The 19,651-nt window shown below is 37.4% G+C and overlaps 2 protein-coding genes across 5 annotated transcripts in view; one reads left to right on the top strand and one right to left on the bottom strand.

Annotated features, from left to right (window-relative positions):
* The first annotated feature begins 20 nt into the window (after window positions 1–20).
* LOC143343299 (sodium-independent sulfate anion transporter) lies at window positions 21–4,307 on the top strand. Of its 2 annotated transcripts, none has more exons than XM_076768069.1 (9): window positions 21–371; window positions 1,519–1,742; window positions 1,862–2,057; window positions 2,134–2,354; window positions 2,435–2,999; window positions 3,081–3,307; window positions 3,383–3,556; window positions 3,626–3,788; window positions 3,852–4,307. In XM_076768069.1, the coding sequence occupies exons 2-9, from the start codon at window positions 1,533–1,535 to the stop codon at window positions 3,992–3,994; spliced, it is 1,899 nt and encodes a 632-aa protein (XP_076624184.1). In that variant the 5' UTR covers window positions 21–371; window positions 1,519–1,532; the 3' UTR covers window positions 3,995–4,307. The 2 variants fall into 2 exon arrangements, with proteins under 2 accessions (XP_076624184.1, XP_076624183.1); XM_076768068.1 differs by lacking the exon at window positions 21–371 and adding an exon at window positions 394–1,363.
* Window positions 4,308–4,415: 108 nt separating this feature from the next.
* Mwh (multiple wing hairs) overlaps window positions 4,416–19,651 on the bottom strand; it is a 148,729-nt gene continuing 133,493 nt past the window's right edge. For 2 of the 3 annotated variants that reach the window (XM_076768054.1, XM_076768052.1), the window contains exons 4-6: window positions 10,875–11,166; window positions 7,615–7,833; window positions 4,418–7,538 (exon numbers count right to left, since the gene is read on the bottom strand). In XM_076768054.1, the coding sequence (XP_076624169.1) occupies window positions 5,211–7,538; window positions 7,615–7,833; window positions 10,875–11,166 (2,839 nt within the window). In that variant the 3' untranslated portion in view covers window positions 4,418–5,210. Of the gene's footprint in view, window positions 7,539–7,614; window positions 7,834–10,874; window positions 11,167–19,651 lie in introns of all 3 variants that reach the window. The other variant, XM_076768051.1, reaches the window with a different exon arrangement.

The raw sequence follows: 19,651 nt of genomic DNA, 5'->3' as shown, positions 1-19,651 counted from the left end.
TGTTACTCGACGAGGCTGCCTAAACCAGATTCGTCCATTCTAAATTACCGACTGCACTGCAGAATTGCAATCCCTCTATTGACAAACTTGCGAACTGCACTTTCCCTCGTATTGTCTCAAACGAAATGCCGGTTCCTAAGGTCAGTTTATGGTGAGATCGTGTGCGGCGCGTATATTGGTTCTTCCTTCTTGTTGAAGATAAAAGTTACGCATCGTATCGTCGACTTTCGTTCGCAACTTTTGCGTACACGAATTATTAAAAGCACGGTACAGTGTAACGTTTGTAACAGGTTATGCCAGCCGACGTGTGTGATCGATATTTCCGCAAAGAAACTGACACGTAGGAATGAAAGTCTTCAAGATAATTGATGGTATGTCCTGTAATCTATAATACTATACACTTGAACGAACATTTGTTATCGTATTTTTACTATCAAATAATTATGTATTTCTTTTGCAACAACTGTTTAATGCTAGAAATTAATTACAATATAAATAGGTATAAGATTCTTCTATCCGTTTGATAGCTTAATGCTTTTTTAATGCGTACGTACACGATAGCTATCAATGAGATGGGTCAAGTAGCTATTGTTCTTTAATAAAGTTAATCGACATAAACGGCGTTTGAAGGATATTGAGAAATACCGTGCTCTAATAGACGAAATGTCCAATGATTCGTAAAACAATAAAAAGGCACCTTCGCTCTCTGTAGCCTTAAACGCCGATGAAATTAATATAGAACTTGTGCGTTTACATTATGCAATTGCAATACGAAGGCTAATATGTTACTAACTTGTATTTAAATGATAACTTTTGTTGCGTCAAATAGGCTTTAAACGACAGAAAACAATTTTAACAACAGTTACGAAATAATCGGTTTTTGCTAGATTACAGTTTTTGCGTTTGGAACGTTGTTCTGCATATTCGAATTATAATTTATTCAACGATTACTCTTCTTCATGCGAAGGAAACGATAAACCTGTTTTCGTCAACAATCTATATTATTAAACGTTTTTGAATTCACGAGACGTTAAGATTATTTGTATAAATTCGTATATTTCATGTTCGTGTTGAATTTATATTGTTCGCGATTCGGGCAAAAAGTATGAAGGCTAGCAGCGACTTTTCCGCAACCGACGTGATAAATTTCGCGTTCGAGCCGCGTATATAAGCGGCCAAAAGGCTTTGGTCACTTTCAGTTCTTCACTGTATCGTGAAACGTGAATACTGTAAATTTATACAGGTGTACTTATTGTTTCTTCTTTTATTTATTTTTTTTTCTTTTTTTCAATTCATACTGACGAACTAAAAATACGTACGCGTGGGCAACCGTTGCGCTACGGTGAAAGTTGAACTTTCACAGGTAAAAATATTTTTTACGCTTTTAATCGGCGTAAATTTTCTTAATTAATAAAGGGAATGTTTTCAAAATTACATGTATTTTTATCGTTAAAAAATTGAGGATGTAAATTTGTAACGAAAATTATTGCAGTATTAAATTTTATATTCTTTTTGGAGGTACTTGATATATAATGGCCTTCGAGATGATAGATCGAAGGAAGTGGCGATCGAAAGGTAGCCAGTTCAATAAATTTGTTAGAAAACGAATACCGATTGTTGACTGGTTGCCAAAATATAATTCCGACAAATTTTTAAACGATGCTATCGCTGGCATTACCGTCGGACTTACTGTTATGCCGCAAGGACTTGCTTATGCGACATTGGCAGGATTAGAACCGCAGGTGGAAAATGTTCTATAAAAAATTCTTAATTTAAAATTTTTTGTTACATCGTTACGTACGATTTGCAAAAGTAGAAAATTACACTAAATACCTAAAATACAATATAACGCATTTTACAGTATGGTCTTTATTCCGCGTTTATGGGGGCCATGGTGTATATAATATTTGGATCGTGTAAAGATATCACGATTGGACCAACTGCACTTATGGCACTCATGACTCATGAATATGTTCAAGGTAGAAATGCGGATTTTGCAATATTGCTTGCATTTTTGTGTGGTTGTTTGCAACTGTTAATGGCTTCTCTACGTTTAGGTAATATATTGCTAAAATTTGATGGTAAAATATTTATTTTTAAATAGCCATTTACCCGAGTAAAATTATTTTACAGGAGTATTGATAGATTTTATATCAATACCGGTTACAGTCGGTTTTACTTCTGCAACATCTGTCATAATTGTAGTTTCTCAACTCAAGGGCCTTTTGGGATTAAAGATCTCTTCTCAAGGATTCTTAGATACTTTAACAAAGGTGTTTGGTAACATTCATAGGATTAGCGTATGGGATACAGGGATGAGTTTCTCTTGCATTGCTATTTTATTAATGTTTAGGGTAATGTATACACATATAATTCTTTTTTAGTTGCAGTTTAGTTAATTATAGAATTAGAATGTTTTGTATTAATTGTCTAGAAAATGAAAGATATCAAATTTGCCTCTAATGGTGAAAAATCAAACAAATACCACAGGATATTAAAGAAAATGATATGGTTAATATCAACAGCACGAAATGCTATCATTGTTATTGTTTGTTCTGCTATTGCCTATAAGTTCAACTCTGTTGAATCTGGTTCTCCATTCATTCTTACCGGTCCAGTCAGATCTGGTCTTCCGCCTTTTGGTTTACCTCCATTTTATACGCAAGTTAAGAACGAAACTCTAAGTTTCGCTGAAATGTGTTCAGAATTAGGTGCGTCCATAGCATTAGTACCCATAATTGGGGTTCTTGGAAACGTAGCAATTGCAAAAGCTTTTGCAAACGGTGGCAAAGTAGATGCCACTCAAGAACTAATTACGTTAGGAATTTGTAATGTTCTTGGATCTTGCGTAAGTGCAATGCCAGTTACTGGTTCTTTTAGCAGGTCTGCTGTGAATCATGCAAGTGGTGTAAAAACACCAATGGGTGGTTTGTACACAGGAATATTAATATTACTAGCGTTGAGCCTGCTTACACCATATTTTTTCTTTATACCAAAAGGTAAACATAATTACTGTTTCCTTTATGCGTACATAGCACATTGAAATCATGTATATTTACAAGCTTATATTCTCTCTGTAGCTTCTCTGTCAGCAGTTATTATCTGTGCAGTAATATATATGATTGAATATCAAGTTGTAAAGCTCATATGGAGAACCAGTAAAAAAGATTTGATTCCAATGTCTGTCACATTTTTATTCTGTCTTGGTATCAGTGTAGAATATGGAATCTTATTAGGTGTTGGAACAAATCTTATATTTTTATTATATCCTTCTGCGCGTCCAACAATACATGTTGATAAGTGTACGGTAAGTAGTAAATTAAATTGTTTGCGTGTAATATATATCTTTGAATAAATGTGCCTTTATTTTTGCATATTTTAGACTATTTCTGGGGCAGATTACCTTTTAGTAACGCCAGGAAATAGTCTTTATTTCCCTGCTGTAGATTTTATTAAAAAATCCGTTGGTAATGCTGGAATAAAACAAGGCTCGAGTCAAGTACCAGTTGTAGTTGATTGTAGATATATATTGGGGGCAGATTTTACAGCTGCTAAAGTAAATATTTAAATTTCGTTGATGTTCGAGAGATGCTCGCAATAATTATATCGTATTTTTGCATTATAGGGAATAGCGACGTTAATAGACGAATTTAATAATCGAAAACAAGGTCTTTATTTTTATAATCCGCGATCAGATGTTATCGCAGTACTGAAAGGTGCATGCGGAGAAGAATTTCAATACATTTCTACCCAAGAGGAATTATCGTACTTGTTATCAACGCACCAAGGTTGTCTAAATAAAATTTTATTGTACGCATGCTTTCATTTTTCAATTATTTGTTCATTTTCAGACAAAACGTCGCAACAACTTTTAGAAATAACACGTGACAAATCTCACGAACCTTTGATGCTAGGAAATGGAAATCGAAATGGACGTTCATGCCACGAACTTAGCGAAGTTACAACCACACTGTTGCACGCAACAGCTAGTTAAGTAGTTACGAAAATGGGAGACAATTTCATCACGATTTAAAGGTTCTGTTCCGATCTTTTCAAACTCTTGCACTCTTAGTTCGAGTTGAGACTTTGACAAGAATTTTTCAAGTATTTGCTATATTTTATTGCAGTTGTTCATATCAACTGAAAATTTTATTTTTGCATTTTATTTAAGTAGATATATTTTTATAGAATTTCATTCGATACTTTTCAGTATTAAGTAACTTAATATCTGTAACGTTGAAAATCAATATTTATTGAGCATGAGTTATTGGAAAAATCATTAGTCACATAATATAGTTATGAGTGTGTAATACATGACAGCTTTTATATCAATTGAAAATGTAAATATATATATGTATATATATATTATATATATATATAATATATATATATATACACATATATAAATCATTGTGTATATAAATGAAATATATTGTTATATGTCTTGTTTTCTATGTTTGTTGTGCCAATCAGAAATAAATAATATGGTATACTGTGAATTTAGTTGTGTAATTATTTATGAATATCACTTTTCATTTTTTGGCCTAACAGAAGATAGCTGTTATCTCAAAGGTAACAGTTTTATTTATGTTTAGAACGTAATTACAATATCATTCTAGCATAAGTGAATAAGTTAAAAGAAAACGTTCATGTACAATACGATAATAGCAAAGTCACACGTACGAAATATTTTAACGTTGCAAATTTTTGTTCTTATTTTATAACTATTTCGATGCCTCCCGTTCTAATTTTCGTTTCTTTCAGCAGTATATTATGTACATTCTTATTTAAACGTTTATAAATTACAGTCTTCCTTTTAACGTGATATAATTACAGAAATATAATTACGTGTAATGAAAAATATATTGCACAATTCATCGAATAGGTGTAACAGTCCATCACCAAAATATCTATCTACATAACTAAAACAGGCACACGTTTATCGCAAATTATCGACAATATTAATTACAACATAAATTAGATTTTAAATTTTGCTGATAATGCTCGCAAGTATTGCACTGGAGTAGCGTGTCCATTCAATTACGATAAATGCATCAAACTTAACAGTGTACTTTAATTTTGTTGTTTGTTTACACCGAACGCGATACGAGAAACGTACGAAACACGCGAAGATTTGGACGAAAGTAACGCATTTGTAATTAAAGCACGTATAAAAATATATTTTATCGCGTGCGTATATGAAATTCGTTTTAATAAAGTCCCGATACTACGTCAGTGACCTTTCCGCGATTTCCAATCACGGACGAAGTCGTGTTCCTCCTTCCGATCGGATTCTCTTTAATTTGTTGATTTCCCGAATATTTGCCGGCATTGAATCGACTCTTTCCCAAACCGAACGTGTCGTAAGTTCGTCCAGCAAAGATTCCCGAATCCTTGGACCGATTTGAAAACTTACTCCCCATATTCTCGTTCTGGCTGAACGAGTTGTGCCTCACTCCGTTCTTCGTCAGTATCACAGGGGTACAATCAAAGTCCAAATCACTGTTCTTTCTAACAGAATTCAGCTCGTTCTGACAATTCCATTCGTGATTTCTCTGCTCCTCGTACAACTCGTCGTTTCTCAGTTGTTTATTGTTGTTGTTCCCAGAATAAAACTCATCGTTCCTCAAGTGTTTACTTCTAGACTGCTCCTTTCTTCCTTTAGTTTCCAGCTCGTGGCAACTCCTTGACTCTTCGAGTCTGCTCGATTTCGACCTGATCAGTTGCCTTTCTTCCCTAGACTTCTTCGTTTTCGACTGGTACTTGCTCGAATTCCATTGATTCTTCTCTTCCGTGATAACGATATCGACCATCGAGTCCAGACCCTCGTCGATTCTGTCCAAAGATTTGGTCAGAAGGCTGGGCGATTTCGGGGCTTCTATGGACCTCGGTTTTCGCGTTACGAGCGGCTCCAGGTTGAAATCGGTCACGTAAAACAATCCACTGTCGCTTCCACCTCGCGACGAGCATTGATCCTTTTTGCTGGCGTGTGACACGTGATGGAAGGACTCGGATCTGCGCATTCTGGTCCGGGAAACTTCTTCGCCTAAGAATTGCTGTTCCTGTTTGTTCAGGTTCTCCGAGCTGCCCAGTCGACCGTAGCTCTGGAGACTTCGATGCTCGTCGAACGAGTTCAAGCTCTCGAACTTCCTGATGTGACTCTCCACTCTGCTTCTACCAGATCGTCTCGATCGCGGGCTCGAGGCGCTCGATTCGAGGTAATCGTGACTGGCGGATCTGCGTAGCAGCTTCCTTTTCTCCACTTCGCTCCTATGTTTCGTGCTGTGCCTCTGAACGAATCCGTCGGTCACCCTGTAATGCGACTTAGACTCGTTCGTCGCTCTGTTCTCGAAGCTTCTAACCGACTTCTTGTCCTTGGTCTCGCTGTCGTTGAAGCGTCGAAGGTTGTCGAGCCCTTTCTTTGATTTATTATTACCCACGTTCTCCATTTCTTTCGCGGACGATTTCTGAAAGCGATCGATCTCGGTATTTGGTATCTGTTCCTCGTAGGATTGACTCTTTCCGTTGTACTTTAATCGCGAAGCGCTGAGAAGCGAGTCGCTGCCATCGCCCAAGGTCTCCTCCTCTATGTCCTCGTCGTGAGAATTGTACGTTTCTTCGTGATCGACGAAGTCGCCGTGTCTCACCGCCATGATGGCCGACAGACAAGGCAGCGATCTCCTGGGCGGTTGAGGATAGAGAATAGTCGGTACAATGGCGTCCTCGACGTCCGGTCCTTTCACGACTATCTTCACGCTGCCTTCCACGGAGGATTTCGAAACTCTTCGCCTCGAGTCCACGCTGTAGTCTCGATCGTTGCCGAAGTAAGTCACCTGCTCGCCTTTTATCACGTTCTGAGACACGTTCGAATTCGTGTTGGACTTTGTGATCTTGCTCGTTTGCTGATCTCTCTTCAGCACTTTGTCGAACAGATACGTGTAAGAATTGTTGTACAGCTTGGCTTTGGACGCGTGATCGTTGCAGGATAGATCCTGACTCTCGACGTGCTCTGTTCGACTCTGTTCGCGACTCTTGTCCCCGAATTCTTCTTCTGCGTCCTTCACGATGATCCTCAGTTCCTCGATCACGTCGTCTATCGTGGTCTCCTGGTCGTTGTCCGGCGACATGTTCAGCTTCTGATGGTTTCCGCGCATTTGGTGCTTCGTGTTCTCGGGGCTGCTCGATCTTTCCGACGAGCTGATACCCTCGTCCTCTGCGTTCGAGGACACCTTTGGCGATTGCTTCGTCCCGAGAACAGTCACCTTCTCGCGATCTTCCAGGTTGTAATTGTTCAGCTTCTCCAGCTGCAACTGCTGCAACTCCGTTTGTAGGGCCGAAACCTTTTTGCTGAGGATCCTACAGGTTTCCTCGGCACGTACCACTCTTCGCTGCAGGACGTCCACGTCCACGCAGTTGTGGGTCCATCTTTGAACCTCCTTATGCAGAAGATCGTTCAATGCGTCCTCCTCCCTGCCGTCCAATTCTTTCAGCCATTCTTGAAGGACCTGCGGCTCTAGTCCAGCTTCGCAGGCTTCAGCCTGCTCGCATACGAAACACGGATTTATCAAACTAAACCTTTCGTTAGTTTTGCGCGCGTATTTTCAACACACTCACTTGAATATATAATCTGGTTTGCGTTCGCGGTGCAGATTTCAGGAAGGCGTTCAGGAACGACACTCCTGCTACTCTCAGTGCAATCGCTGCTCTGGGAGCCAGAAGCGCGCCAGCCAGGAACCGGAAACGTCCGCCCTCGCCGTACTTTAGCCTCAACGTGGACACTGCCTCCGAGACGGCCGCGTGACCACCCGGAGCTTGACAGACCTTCGTCAGTAACTGCAAAACAGAAACAGTTCCGAGGATGTTGCTAGGTATCGTGTATAACTATATGATGGTTTACGATGGTTCGTAGGAGACGTGATTACAAAATATATTTAATCGTAGGTTCGTTTTCGGTTGAAAGAAATTTAAACGATTTCAAAAAAATATATCGTACAAGTTACAATTTATGGAAACCGTCTTTAACATATTAAATACTTTTAAATCTCTGTGTAACACGCATGACGTACGCAAACTTAGGAAAGGAATATGTGTTTTTAGCGCGTTAAATGAATGTATCAGAGTGTACTATCGGTGGTACACTGGGCTTGGATGAAAAGTTTAACGTGCACCACCGGTGGTACACGCGGCTGGGAACGTATTAAATGACGTTAGTTTCAACACTCATTTGCTTATCACGATCTGGTTTCCGCATGGACGCCAACTGTAGTTTAATCTATTCGTTTCGGGTAAGCGGTGTGTCTTCTTATCGGTTCTAGCGTCTGTTTTTTTTTTTTTTTTTTAGATTTTTCTTTTCGAGGAATATCTCCGACAGTTCCATAACACTTGATATTTCAACTTATGCCACTATTATCACTGTGCAGAATTTTATTGAGATTTCATTGCAGAAGTTTCCAAATCTGTCAATTTTCCAAAGCAATACGCACAGTTTAGAAATTAAAATATAACTCGTACGTACAGTAGAGGATAAAAGTTATTGTTTTATGATTTTGTTCAACCAAAATAAGCTTACGTTGAACATTTTTTATCTAACTATTTTGAGATATATTTTTTGTTGTGTACAGAAAATATATAAGTATTCGAGGTGTCTTATATTCTTGTCCAATACTGTATATACAATTCTAGTTGGCAACCAAAGCTCGTCGACAGTTACCTGCTCAGCGGGAAGATAACAATCTCTTTCTACTCATTATATTCTTCCAACGCTGTACTTTTCTGAGATCACGTGCCGTGGAAGTAATTATCCAGTTCGGTTAGTCAACATCTGATCGTAGCCGCGATACTTGCAAGGTGCATTTCCTCTGGGGTAGGAAATAAAAAGCAGGCGTGTGGGGAGCGCGCATGAGTTTGCAAATGAAGCTAGCCGAATAACGTTCGGATAGACGATAAAAGCTGGTTTCGACGACAGACGGTCTCGAAATAACGGGGCCCAAGGCCCGCTTAGTGGGCCGGGTTTGCTGGAAACGCGGCTTCACGATTACGTATCTCGATGTATCAGGGACGCGAGAAGGGAGTAACTCACGAAATACAAGGAAATTGACCCAGTATTTTTCGTCAACATTTTAGATAAAAAATTACGTTGCTTTCGTGGCAAATAAAATTCGAAAGAAATTTTTATACATATTTAAAATGAGATACTATACTGGAAGACAGATAAGGAATGAGTATACAAATTAATTTTCGGTTTTCTTATAAAAATTTTAACGTAGATTAATTAATTAAAGAAATCCAAGTCATCAGCCTCGGTGTTCTATATATAAGGATAATGGACAATTTATTGGTACCAAATGCTTTTGTTGAATTTTTTGAATCTGTATATTCAGATATTGATCATAATATTATTGATTGTTAATACACTTCCAATATAAATATCTCAAACATCTCTCTTGATATTGGCGAAATATTTACATGTATTAATGAACTTCAAAATAATTGTGGCCCAGGATATGATAATATTCCTCTTATATTTTTCTAATCGTGTAATTTTATTATGTCCAGTATTTTTCAATTGCAAACTTTGGATCTTTAGTTAGTCGTAAACTAATATTTTCAAAATATTGGCAAAACCATCATCACTGATGAGCAACATGGTTTCCTTGTCGGTCGACCAACAGTGACCAACCTTGTAGACTATCGTCACTATGTATCCGGCTGTATTGATAAAGACTTACAAGTCAATACAGTGTACACTGATTTCAGAAAAGCCTTTAATTCTATTAATCATTCGATCTTGATTTCCAAATTAAAGGCGTTGATCAAAAACAGTTATATACTTTCTTAGCTATATGGTTTCTTATCGGAAAGAGTTCAGATAATTAAATTCCAAAACAATTACTCAGGAGAAATCTCTGGTGTTCCACAAGGTTCTCATTTGGGGCGTTTCATGTAAAACATATATCAATAACATTGAAAGAGTGCAGTGGTTATGAGATGCCATTCGACTCGCATTTATGATGACTCACTAATAAAAATTTGCAAACATTGCATAATAGAAGAAAAATTACTGATATAATATTCATGAGTACATTAATCAAAGGTCATATTTCATGTCAGGCAATTATTCAATCGTTTCCCTTGTATGTGCCATCAAAATATTTACGGAATCACACTCTATTTTATTCTGTAAACCACCGCACAGCACATGAGTTACACAATTGTGCAAATAGAATGATCATTCATGCTAACTCCTTACATGCAAAACCAGATACGATCGAACAATCTTTAAGAAGCTTAAAACCGTGAATAAACGAATAAATAAATAAATACTTTAAACAGTTAAATCTCTATGACGTCAACGTGGCGGGAAAAAGATTCAACCGGAATAAATTTTACGGATGATTCGATGCAGAGACCGAGAATTAATTTGTACAATTAATAGAAACAAGACCTGAGACCGCAAGAAAACGCACAAGAATCAATTACAAAAAATATTCGCTGGACACTCGAGAATATTTCCGACTTTTCTAGCGATTCTTGAGATAAAGTTCCGACTTACGTGCGTTGAATTAATATTTCTATTCGCGATAAAAACGTAATATAAACGCGATAAGACATCGAGGTTTATAGATATAACGCGGTTGTTTCCGATTCTATCGTCCGAGTTAAACCTAGGACTGAAACGAGTCGTTGATCCAGCACGGTTATCTATCCCCAGATCTAGCAATATTAACGTGTACCTGATAAAAGTACGATAAGACGACAACGGAAGATGCAACAGGTCTTATTGGACGAGCATGATCCTAGGCGTGCGATTCCAGCCGTGGATCTTTTTTGATTAACAGTACCGCGACGCTCGGAACGGAAGTGACGATTGTTACCTGGAGAGCTAGAACTCGGGACCGGTTCAAGCTACTAGTCAGGCAGACTGCCAGAGCAAGAAGACCGGGTTGAGCTTGCACCAGGAGCCTCGGTGCATCGGTGCATCGTTCGGCGCATGCAGCCAGACACTCGACGCAACCCAACTCGTCCAGCGCAGCTCTTCTGGTACCGACTCTTGGACCGGTGTGACCGGAAGAGGGTGGTGAACTTTGAGCCAGCTGAACACCCCGAAGTGTCTCCAATAATAAGATGATCCCATCGGCGGGCGGCGATGCGAACTCCTGGACGAAGCTGGAAAACGATTTCGTCATTGAAATAGAAAAAATTTGCAAAATTTCAGCCAACAATATTTTTCAAATATCACATACATCCTCCCTTTACTTTCACAGTCAGTTAACCCTGTTCTGTTCGTTATTAGTGTGGATGTTTATGCAAAGGCACGTTTTAGAAAATAGATAATACAATTTGGATAGAAATATGTTTCATAATTAGAGAATTCTGAAAATATATTTTTTATACACTTTTGCAAGATGCATGATTCTGCATATTTCTTTCAGCAATCCTTATTTCCTTATTTAAAATTTATATTCCTCCTTCTATTTTACCCTCTGTTGCTTTATCTCGATCGTACCGGTTAAGGGGTTAGAAATGCGAATGATTCCTGCAATCTAACATGGTTATCTCTGCGTGTGTTCATCTACGCGTGTATTTATTCAAACTGGAAAATTTCTGCAAATAAATTGTGTTTATTTTCATGTATTATTTATATGAGCATCTGGCGAGCAACCCTCAGATGGGGTTGACTCATGCAATAATAATAAAAAATAATAGTAACAAGGTCTTCTTAAATTTGGGATAAAACATAAACACGTAGCCCATCGAGCATCTATCGTTTATTAGATACTATTTTCAATCGTTGCGTGGGTCTTCCCGCGTAAAAATTTGTTTACTCGTTTGAGAATACATCGAAGATAACAAGCGTGGAAAATTATTGACATACTTAATTCGAAATAAAATTCGTTAAGCCACGAGTTCCAAAATATTACGTGTTATGTGATAAAAATATATATTTACGCGCGTAAAAGAATAATAACTTTTTTTTATATATACAATATTTCCGACTGTCAGATTTGAAAATAATAAATCGTTATTAAAGCTTGACAATAAGCCAAGAAAGATTTTCGATACTGTCGATGTTATCGGTAGAAAATAAGAGAGAAAACAAGTTATTTCATGATGATGTCATATGAAATCCCTGTTTAAACGAATCTAATGCGTATGAAACTGATTTTTGTATATAAGACAACTTTGATTATAACATACTGGAATGTTTAGTTTTAATACATCTCAATTTTGGATAGAGTCCCACAAATTTCTTGGTTAAATTTGCGAACGTTATCTCCAAGGAAAATAACAGGTTTTCTGTTTAGAAAATTAGGTTGATTGCAACGTTAACTCCAATCCCAGTTAGCGATAATCTTATAAATCCATTAATCGATTGATCGATAACAGTTTGAAATGGATTATCGCTTCAATATTTTTAAAAATACTTGATAAACGTTTGTTTTATCAAACGACTAAATATACAATCATAATTTAATTTTGGTATAAGTAAGATTAAGCATGACAAATAGAGTATAAAGAAATAAATATTAGAATGACATTAAGTATGTAAACAATAAAATATAAGGGATGTGAAAAGCAAACATTATAAAACAAAAATGATACAAAAAATTATAGATATTTTGCCAAATCTGACGTTTATGTTCATATTGAATAATTGTAAAATACTTATAGAAGTTACAATTATGTGCAAATAAGTACACAGCAGCTACACAATACAAATTTATGCGTACATTAAGTGGTAGGTTTAATTAACGAGTAATATTGCAGTCCTATGCAACTACTATATTTTAACACGCTTCAAATATCCCATAAACTCATTCTATATCATCTTTAATAAACGGTAAATGATAAGTTTAATTGACGAGAAATTTTATGGTCCCACACAATTACTATATTTAGCACATTTGAGTTAGAAACTAAATTTTATACATGTATAATAAAGTATAACCTTTTAAAGTATATTTCTTTAATCTAATTTAGTTGTGCTTATTCTAACGTATCTAATATATTGCTCCAAATATCCAACTTTATTTTATTTTAGCATATCGACTTGGTACGTTTTCTTCTTTCCATTAGTAATTTAGTTAAGAAATAACAAATATTGAACTTTACGTATTTTTATCTCTGTGGATATTTGAATGTACGCGGGATAATATATAGTTAATATATTAGGGGACAGGTGGCGTTGAGAAGCGTAGTCGAGAATAACAATCGATAAATCGTAGTTTTATGTCTGTTTGCGCCAAATTCAAAAGTATATTTTGTAACGATAATTTTTGATCACATTATTTGGAGGATTAACGCTCTCCTGAGTTTCTAATAATAAGCATAATAGTCTCAGCGACTTTAGGGATAGCCAGAATACGAACGAAAATTCATTATTTGATTTAATTCCATTATTTGACGCGCTTGGTGGTATTTATGATTAATTTTCATCCAGTTTTGCGGCGTGTATACATTTGTAGTATTTCACGCTCGATTGCCGATCGTCCAGCGTACTACCTTGGGATATCACTTTACCAGATATCGTATTTATCGATCGTTCGTTAAAGAAAAGAAATATACAACTCGCTAGTTTCCCTCTTAAGCCGCTTCGAACTGGTGGGAAGATCTGTGACGGACTTAAAGTAGACAGGTGCAAGGACAGTAAATACATATTACGAACGTGAAAGACCGACAGGTCCACGGACGAGTTTGATTCGAAGCTGCAAGTTGCATCCTTGGAACGAAAGTCACTCGTAATAGACGACAGCTATCTTAGATCGTGTCACGTTAAGCTTCCTTGCGACGACTGAGAATGAAAGCAACATCGAAGAATATTTGTACACAATCGTGGTGGTCACTTAAACGATATTATACTTCACATAAAAATAAAACAACGATCACCCAATTGTCTTTCGTAGTTTTCATTTTATTTAAATTTAACCATTCTTCATTAGGCGATCGAAATATGCTATTTTTTAAAATTCACGTCCGTACAATATTACGAATAATAACTTGATTGAACGTTTCCTTTTATCCGGAAGACAATAGACATAATTACCGCCATAGAAATTCCGAGTCTCGAGTACCGACCTCCGTCGCGAGTTTTTTTTTTTTATTCGTGGCACGGACAAACAATCATAAATCATGCGCGGCACGCACCCACGGATTTCCAAAAAGGAAAACGAAAATAAGAAAATACTATTCAGAGAGATTCGCGTCTAGACCGGCGACACTATAAACACCGTGTATAAGCGCCGTACGCAAGTTGAATGCATGCAAATGAGTATGAAAACATTTTCTATGTACCCGGTCTGTATGTGCTCGTCGCCTATTTACCCGAGGGTAAACAACAGAGAGGGAGAGAGAGAGAGAGAGTTCTCTTCTAACAATAGGCACATTATGTTACCCGGGCGTATTATGCATACCGTGTGAGGTTTCGTGATACTCACGTGTGTATACGTGCGCGAAATACACCGTGGTATTACGATTCAACAGCGTGAACACCGTAGGTCGCCTTTGTTGGCGCACCTTAAAAATACGCGACTGCCGCTCCGTTTGGATATCGGAGAAAATGAAAGCTTGTGCAGGGACGACAATGACGGCCGAGTGTATGAAAGGAGCGAAACATAACCGGAGACCACCCTGTAGAATGCGTTTCGAACGATGCCTTTAACCCTCACGCCAATAACTTTTCTCATATTTCGTTTAAACTTTCATTGAGACTCGTTGTAATATCGTAAAGTAGTTTTGCATCGTTCTTTGGATAATTCTACGTTGATCTGCGTTTTGAAAATAAAAAATAAACAGAGAGAAACGTAAGTGGGAAAAATGTGTATCGATGAAACCTTAGAGTACGGTGGTTATTTAACAGTGAAAATTAATATTTGCACTTCGTATGAACCCAACTTGAATTGAAACATAAGATCAAACAATTATGGGAGGACAAGAGTAAGTGGTGAAAATGAGTATCGATGAAACCTTAGAGACTGGTGGTTATTTAGGAGTGAAAATTAATATTTTCACTTTATATGAACTCAATTTGAATTGAAACAAAAGATCAACCAATTACGAGAGGACAAAAATAAGTGGACCTCGGTTAACGTATTATTATTTATTAACTACTATATAATATATTATTCGATAAACGATGGATGAGTCGCACGTATCGTGCAGGACAGTTGCAGGAGGAAAAAGAATTTGTTTCAAGGAGGATGACTCTGCTATTGAAAACACGCTTTTCTGGAGACGTCATGCGATGCCTCGTCCGGCAATGGGTGCATTATATTACACCCTGCATTATGCAGACTACGGTGTACACGTAAGAATGCTTTCGGCGGACGGGACATGAATATCAAGTGTTCCTTATTGTGGGGCACACCCTAAAATTCAAGACGATGGACGACGATGAACAGAAGAAAACGAAAGGACTCGACGACGTTGGACGTTTCTCTCGCACGCGATGCTTCCAACCTTACATGGATTGCATAATTTACATTTTTATACCATTTCCATGCACGATAATGTACTTTGATCGGAAAGAGATTTCCATTACGTATAAAATTAGAACAATTTCAAAGGAGTGATCGATAATAACGATAAATTAATATCGTTACTCGTGTCTCAATATCAGGATGCACTACCTAAAAATTATTTAGAAGAGTTTATCCTGCCTAACAGAAGATTTCTTTCAAGAAAAGTTAAATGCACTTGTTTCTCGATGAACGAATTAATTCTGACGAATCTTATTTTAAATATAATAAAAATAATTCTTGATTTAACAAGTTGATTCCCCTTTGTATACATACATTAAAGACCAAGAAAATGTAAAAATGGATCAATACGGAATTAACTGATTTTAAAAAGGCGATATCTGGCGAAAATATATCCAATTGTGTACAAAACGTATTTACATAAATTATTGTGCAATTTATACAATTACACAGGGTATTCGGCCACCCCTGGGAAAAATTTTAATGGGAGATTCTAGAAGCCAAAATAAGACAAAAATCAAGAATACTAATTTGTTGATGGAGGCTTCGTTAAAAAGTTATTAATGTTTAAAGTTCTACCCGTACTGAATTTTTTTCTAGAAAGTAGGTACGATTTCAAGGGTATGTATAATGACCAAAAATAATTGTAACTGACTCCCGCAACCGAAAATAATTTTTCTAGAACGACTTGAAATGTTTTAATTTTGTCGAAAAATTTCACACCTTCTCGAATTTTTTTCTCGAAAGTAGGTACGATTTCAAGGGTATGTATAATGACCAAAAATGATTGTAACTGACTCCCGCAACCAAAAATAATTTTTCCAGAACGACTTGAAATTTTTTCTTTTTCATCGAATTTAGGCACCTACCCCTATCAATTTTTCTTAAAAATTTCTTTTCATTTTTAATAAATTTGTTTGACGCTCTACAGAAAAGTAGTCTAATACTTTTTTGTAGGTATCCATGAGCTCTACTTCAGAAAAAAAGTTTCATTGAAATATATTCACTATTGTAGGAGATATGGTTGTTTGAAAATTGGACCAGTTTTAGGGGGTTTTTCTCACTTTACGGTGTCAAGGAACAACTTTTTCAATATTGTTAGAATTTCTACATATTCTTCACCAAAATACGCGTTGTTTGCATTTTGAAAAATTAAAATCCTCCAATCCGTTCAGGAATTATGACACTTTAAAGATTCGCATTCCATTGTACATTTCTTCGAGAGTCTATCGTTTTAATTTCATCGGTAAACAAATAAATACACGGTAATTGTCTGTAATTATAGCGTTAATCGAAGAATTCAGCGCGTAGGATAATGGCGTTTCGCGTTTTCCGGCGCAAGGACAAGCAGAAACGCGAGTGCGTCCGTGGAACCGATCGCGATGCATTACCCGGCCCCGTGTAAGAGGCAGGAACGGGATCTGATATCGCGCAAAGAAAAAATCAGACTTCCTTGGTTTCCATTAAGTAGGAAGCAGTTACGCATTCGCTGTTACGCGAACCGGAAGCATCGCGGAGTATCGCGTGGGGTTCGGTGGCCGGTCGAGGCTTCTTTCGAGCGGTTAATATTTCTCCGCGTGGAAAAAGAAACAGAACGTGCCTGTTTTATGTAAAATGCATCGCGTTAATTTCCCCTCGAACGTGTTTTTCCATATCCGACCAAGCAATTAGGCGGTTCAAAGTTCAGTTTAATTAAAATTTTTGTTACGTCTCGCAGACTGTTTGTTCCTTTAGATAATTGGAGTAGATTTTCAGCGGAAACCGAGACATTTTCAATAAAACGGTATTTATTTTACAAGTCTTCTCTTAAGACTGACTGGAACAAAAAACTTAAGGCGTCTCGTTATTTTATTTACTGCAATAACGATTGTGAGCATTCCATTAGAAATAGGAGAAGAATAGTTAGCACGAATTGCCTAATAAATCCTTCACGATTCGCTGTCACCGATTGTACGAGCCTCGGTTTGTAACGTCTTCCATTAAGGGTTCGTTTCGTGCATACCAACGATCTCAGATTTCGTGAATGAACGCAGAAATCTTTTGAAAGCGCGACAGATCGAAAGAAAGGCCTTTTAAAGGAACGATGACCGACAAAATACACCCGCGACACGGAATATCAATGAAAACGAAGCCTGACTCGCATAACAAGGGCCCAAGAGACACGTGAGTCATTTCGAGCAGACGTAGAGGCAGAATTGCAGACCGATTGAACATAAATTGCATGTTCTTCCCGCAAACTTCCTTTCACCGGTTCGTTTTGCGACGAGCGACATTTTGATAAGTTGCCTCGGACTCATAATGTTCTCGTTTAATCAGCTCGATATCCGAGTATGTAATTAAACATCACACGTTGATTTAATAGTTGATAATAACTCGTCCTGCCGCGGTAGTTTCTTTCTTTCGTTTTTCGTTCGCCGAACAGATTACGGTTTAATAACGCATCACTTTTCATTAACGACTTAGTACGGAGGCTCGCGCGAATTCCTAAACGCTCTTGATCCTCTAAACCATTCTCAACGAAAGTTTTGCCGCATCAACGGCGAATTTCGTCGAGAGAAAGCAGCATTCTTTATAAATATTTCACAATCTCCTACGATTAACTGCGATTTCTACAAACTATTATTTCAGCTTTTTTTAACCTCTATCTTAGTTAGTCGGATCGCTATCTTTTTATGTGTTTCATTTTTCGAAATCGATCGAAGAACAACAAAGTCTCCTTGCAGAATCGAACACATTCTTATCCATTGGATAAACATTTATCCAAATGACTGTTTACACGCGAGAAACGTGCAGCGTGAATAACGAATAACAATCGCAGACGATCTTCTGGAACGGTAGAAAAGAGTCAACGTTGATTTAATCGATCCAGACAGGCAATTATTAGGATCGACGTCGAAAATAAATTGATCCCGTCGGTCGGGACAGAACTGTAAAGGTCCACGGCAAAAACGCCGATCTAAACGCTCCAAGATCCCGACAAATGATACACGGCTCGATCGTGGAAATCAAGAATGCGCCTCATCCAGATCGATTTGCACATTGAGCACGCCGTGCCGGCCGGGTACAGTTATCCGTAATATCGGTATTCGTTTATCCGAGGCCGCTACTTACAGGTTATCCGGTTGCCTCGTTCGAATTATAAGCGATTCTCGTATGTGGGACAATCGCGTCGGCCAGATGGCCGCTTCGAGAGGATGGCGCCGAGATCGCGGAGAATTTGTAACGTACGCTGAAGAATCGCTGACGAGACAGTTAGAAAAAAATTCTCAAACATTTAGAGTCGTCCTTAATCATCTACGACGTGTAACGGAACTCGTCTTCCACTGTACGACGTGAGATCGACTACAGACAATCGCACGAAGCACCAATATTAATGGGACTGATATTCAATAAACCCACGCGAACGCTTAGGGGTGATAATTAACACTAGTCAACAACGAATGTGTATTGTTCATCGAAGTATCAAATATGTTAACTTTATGGTGTTAAGGAACAATTTTTTCAACATTATTAAAATTTGTATATATTCTTCATTAAAATACGCGTTGTATGCATTTCGAAACATTAAAATCCTCCAATCCGTTCGGAAGTTATGATTTTTTAAACATACGCATGAAATTTCGAACGTATGAAAAGAAAGAATTTTTTTCTCGAAAGTGGATAGGATTTCGGGGATATGTCTACTCACCAAAAATGATTGTAATTAACCCCCGTAAACGAAAATAATTTTTTTAGAAGGATTTGAAATTTTTTGTTTCGACGAAAAATTTAGACACCTACTGAATTTTTTTCTCGAAAATACGTAGGATTTCAGGGATATGTCTATTCATCAAAAATGATTGCTACTGGGCCCTGCAACTAAAAATAATTTTTCTAGGAGGATTTGAAATTTTTTTTTCACCGAAAAATTTAGGCACCTACTCGAATTTATTTCTCGAAAGTGGGTAGGATTTCAGGGGTATGTGTATTCACCAAAAATGATTGCAATGGACCCCTGCAACTAAAAATAATTTTTTCACAACGATTTGAAATTTTTTTCTTTTCTTTAAAATTTGTTTTTCATTTTCGTTTACCCTGTATACACTTCGGTGGTAATGGCTAGGATAATTGCTCGTATATACGTAAGTATATATACCTGAAGAGGATCACAAATCTCGTGGTTGAAACGTCGTAAA

The sequence above is a fragment of the Colletes latitarsis genome, chromosome 7 (genome assembly GCF_051014445.1).
Source record: "Colletes latitarsis isolate SP2378_abdomen chromosome 7, iyColLati1, whole genome shotgun sequence".
NCBI classification, from domain to species: Eukaryota; Metazoa; Arthropoda; class Insecta; order Hymenoptera; family Colletidae; genus Colletes; species Colletes latitarsis.
This window is presented reverse-complemented; position numbering and strand designations above follow the sequence as displayed.

What these genes read in the sequence shown, in the direction of transcription:
- LOC143343299 (XM_076768069.1), top strand. Translation starts at nt 1,533, where the DNA reads ATGGCCTTCGAGATGATAGATCGAAGGAAGTGGCGATCGAAAGGTAGC. An exon ending in TTTTTTCTTTATACCAAAAG is followed by an intron (nt 3,000 to 3,080) that starts GTAAACATAATT and finishes TTCTCTCTGTAG; the next exon opens with CTTCTCTGTCAGCAGTTATT. An exon ending in CAGATTTTACAGCTGCTAAA is followed by an intron (nt 3,557 to 3,625) that starts GTAAATATTTAA and finishes TTTGCATTATAG; the next exon opens with GGAATAGCGACGTTAATAGA.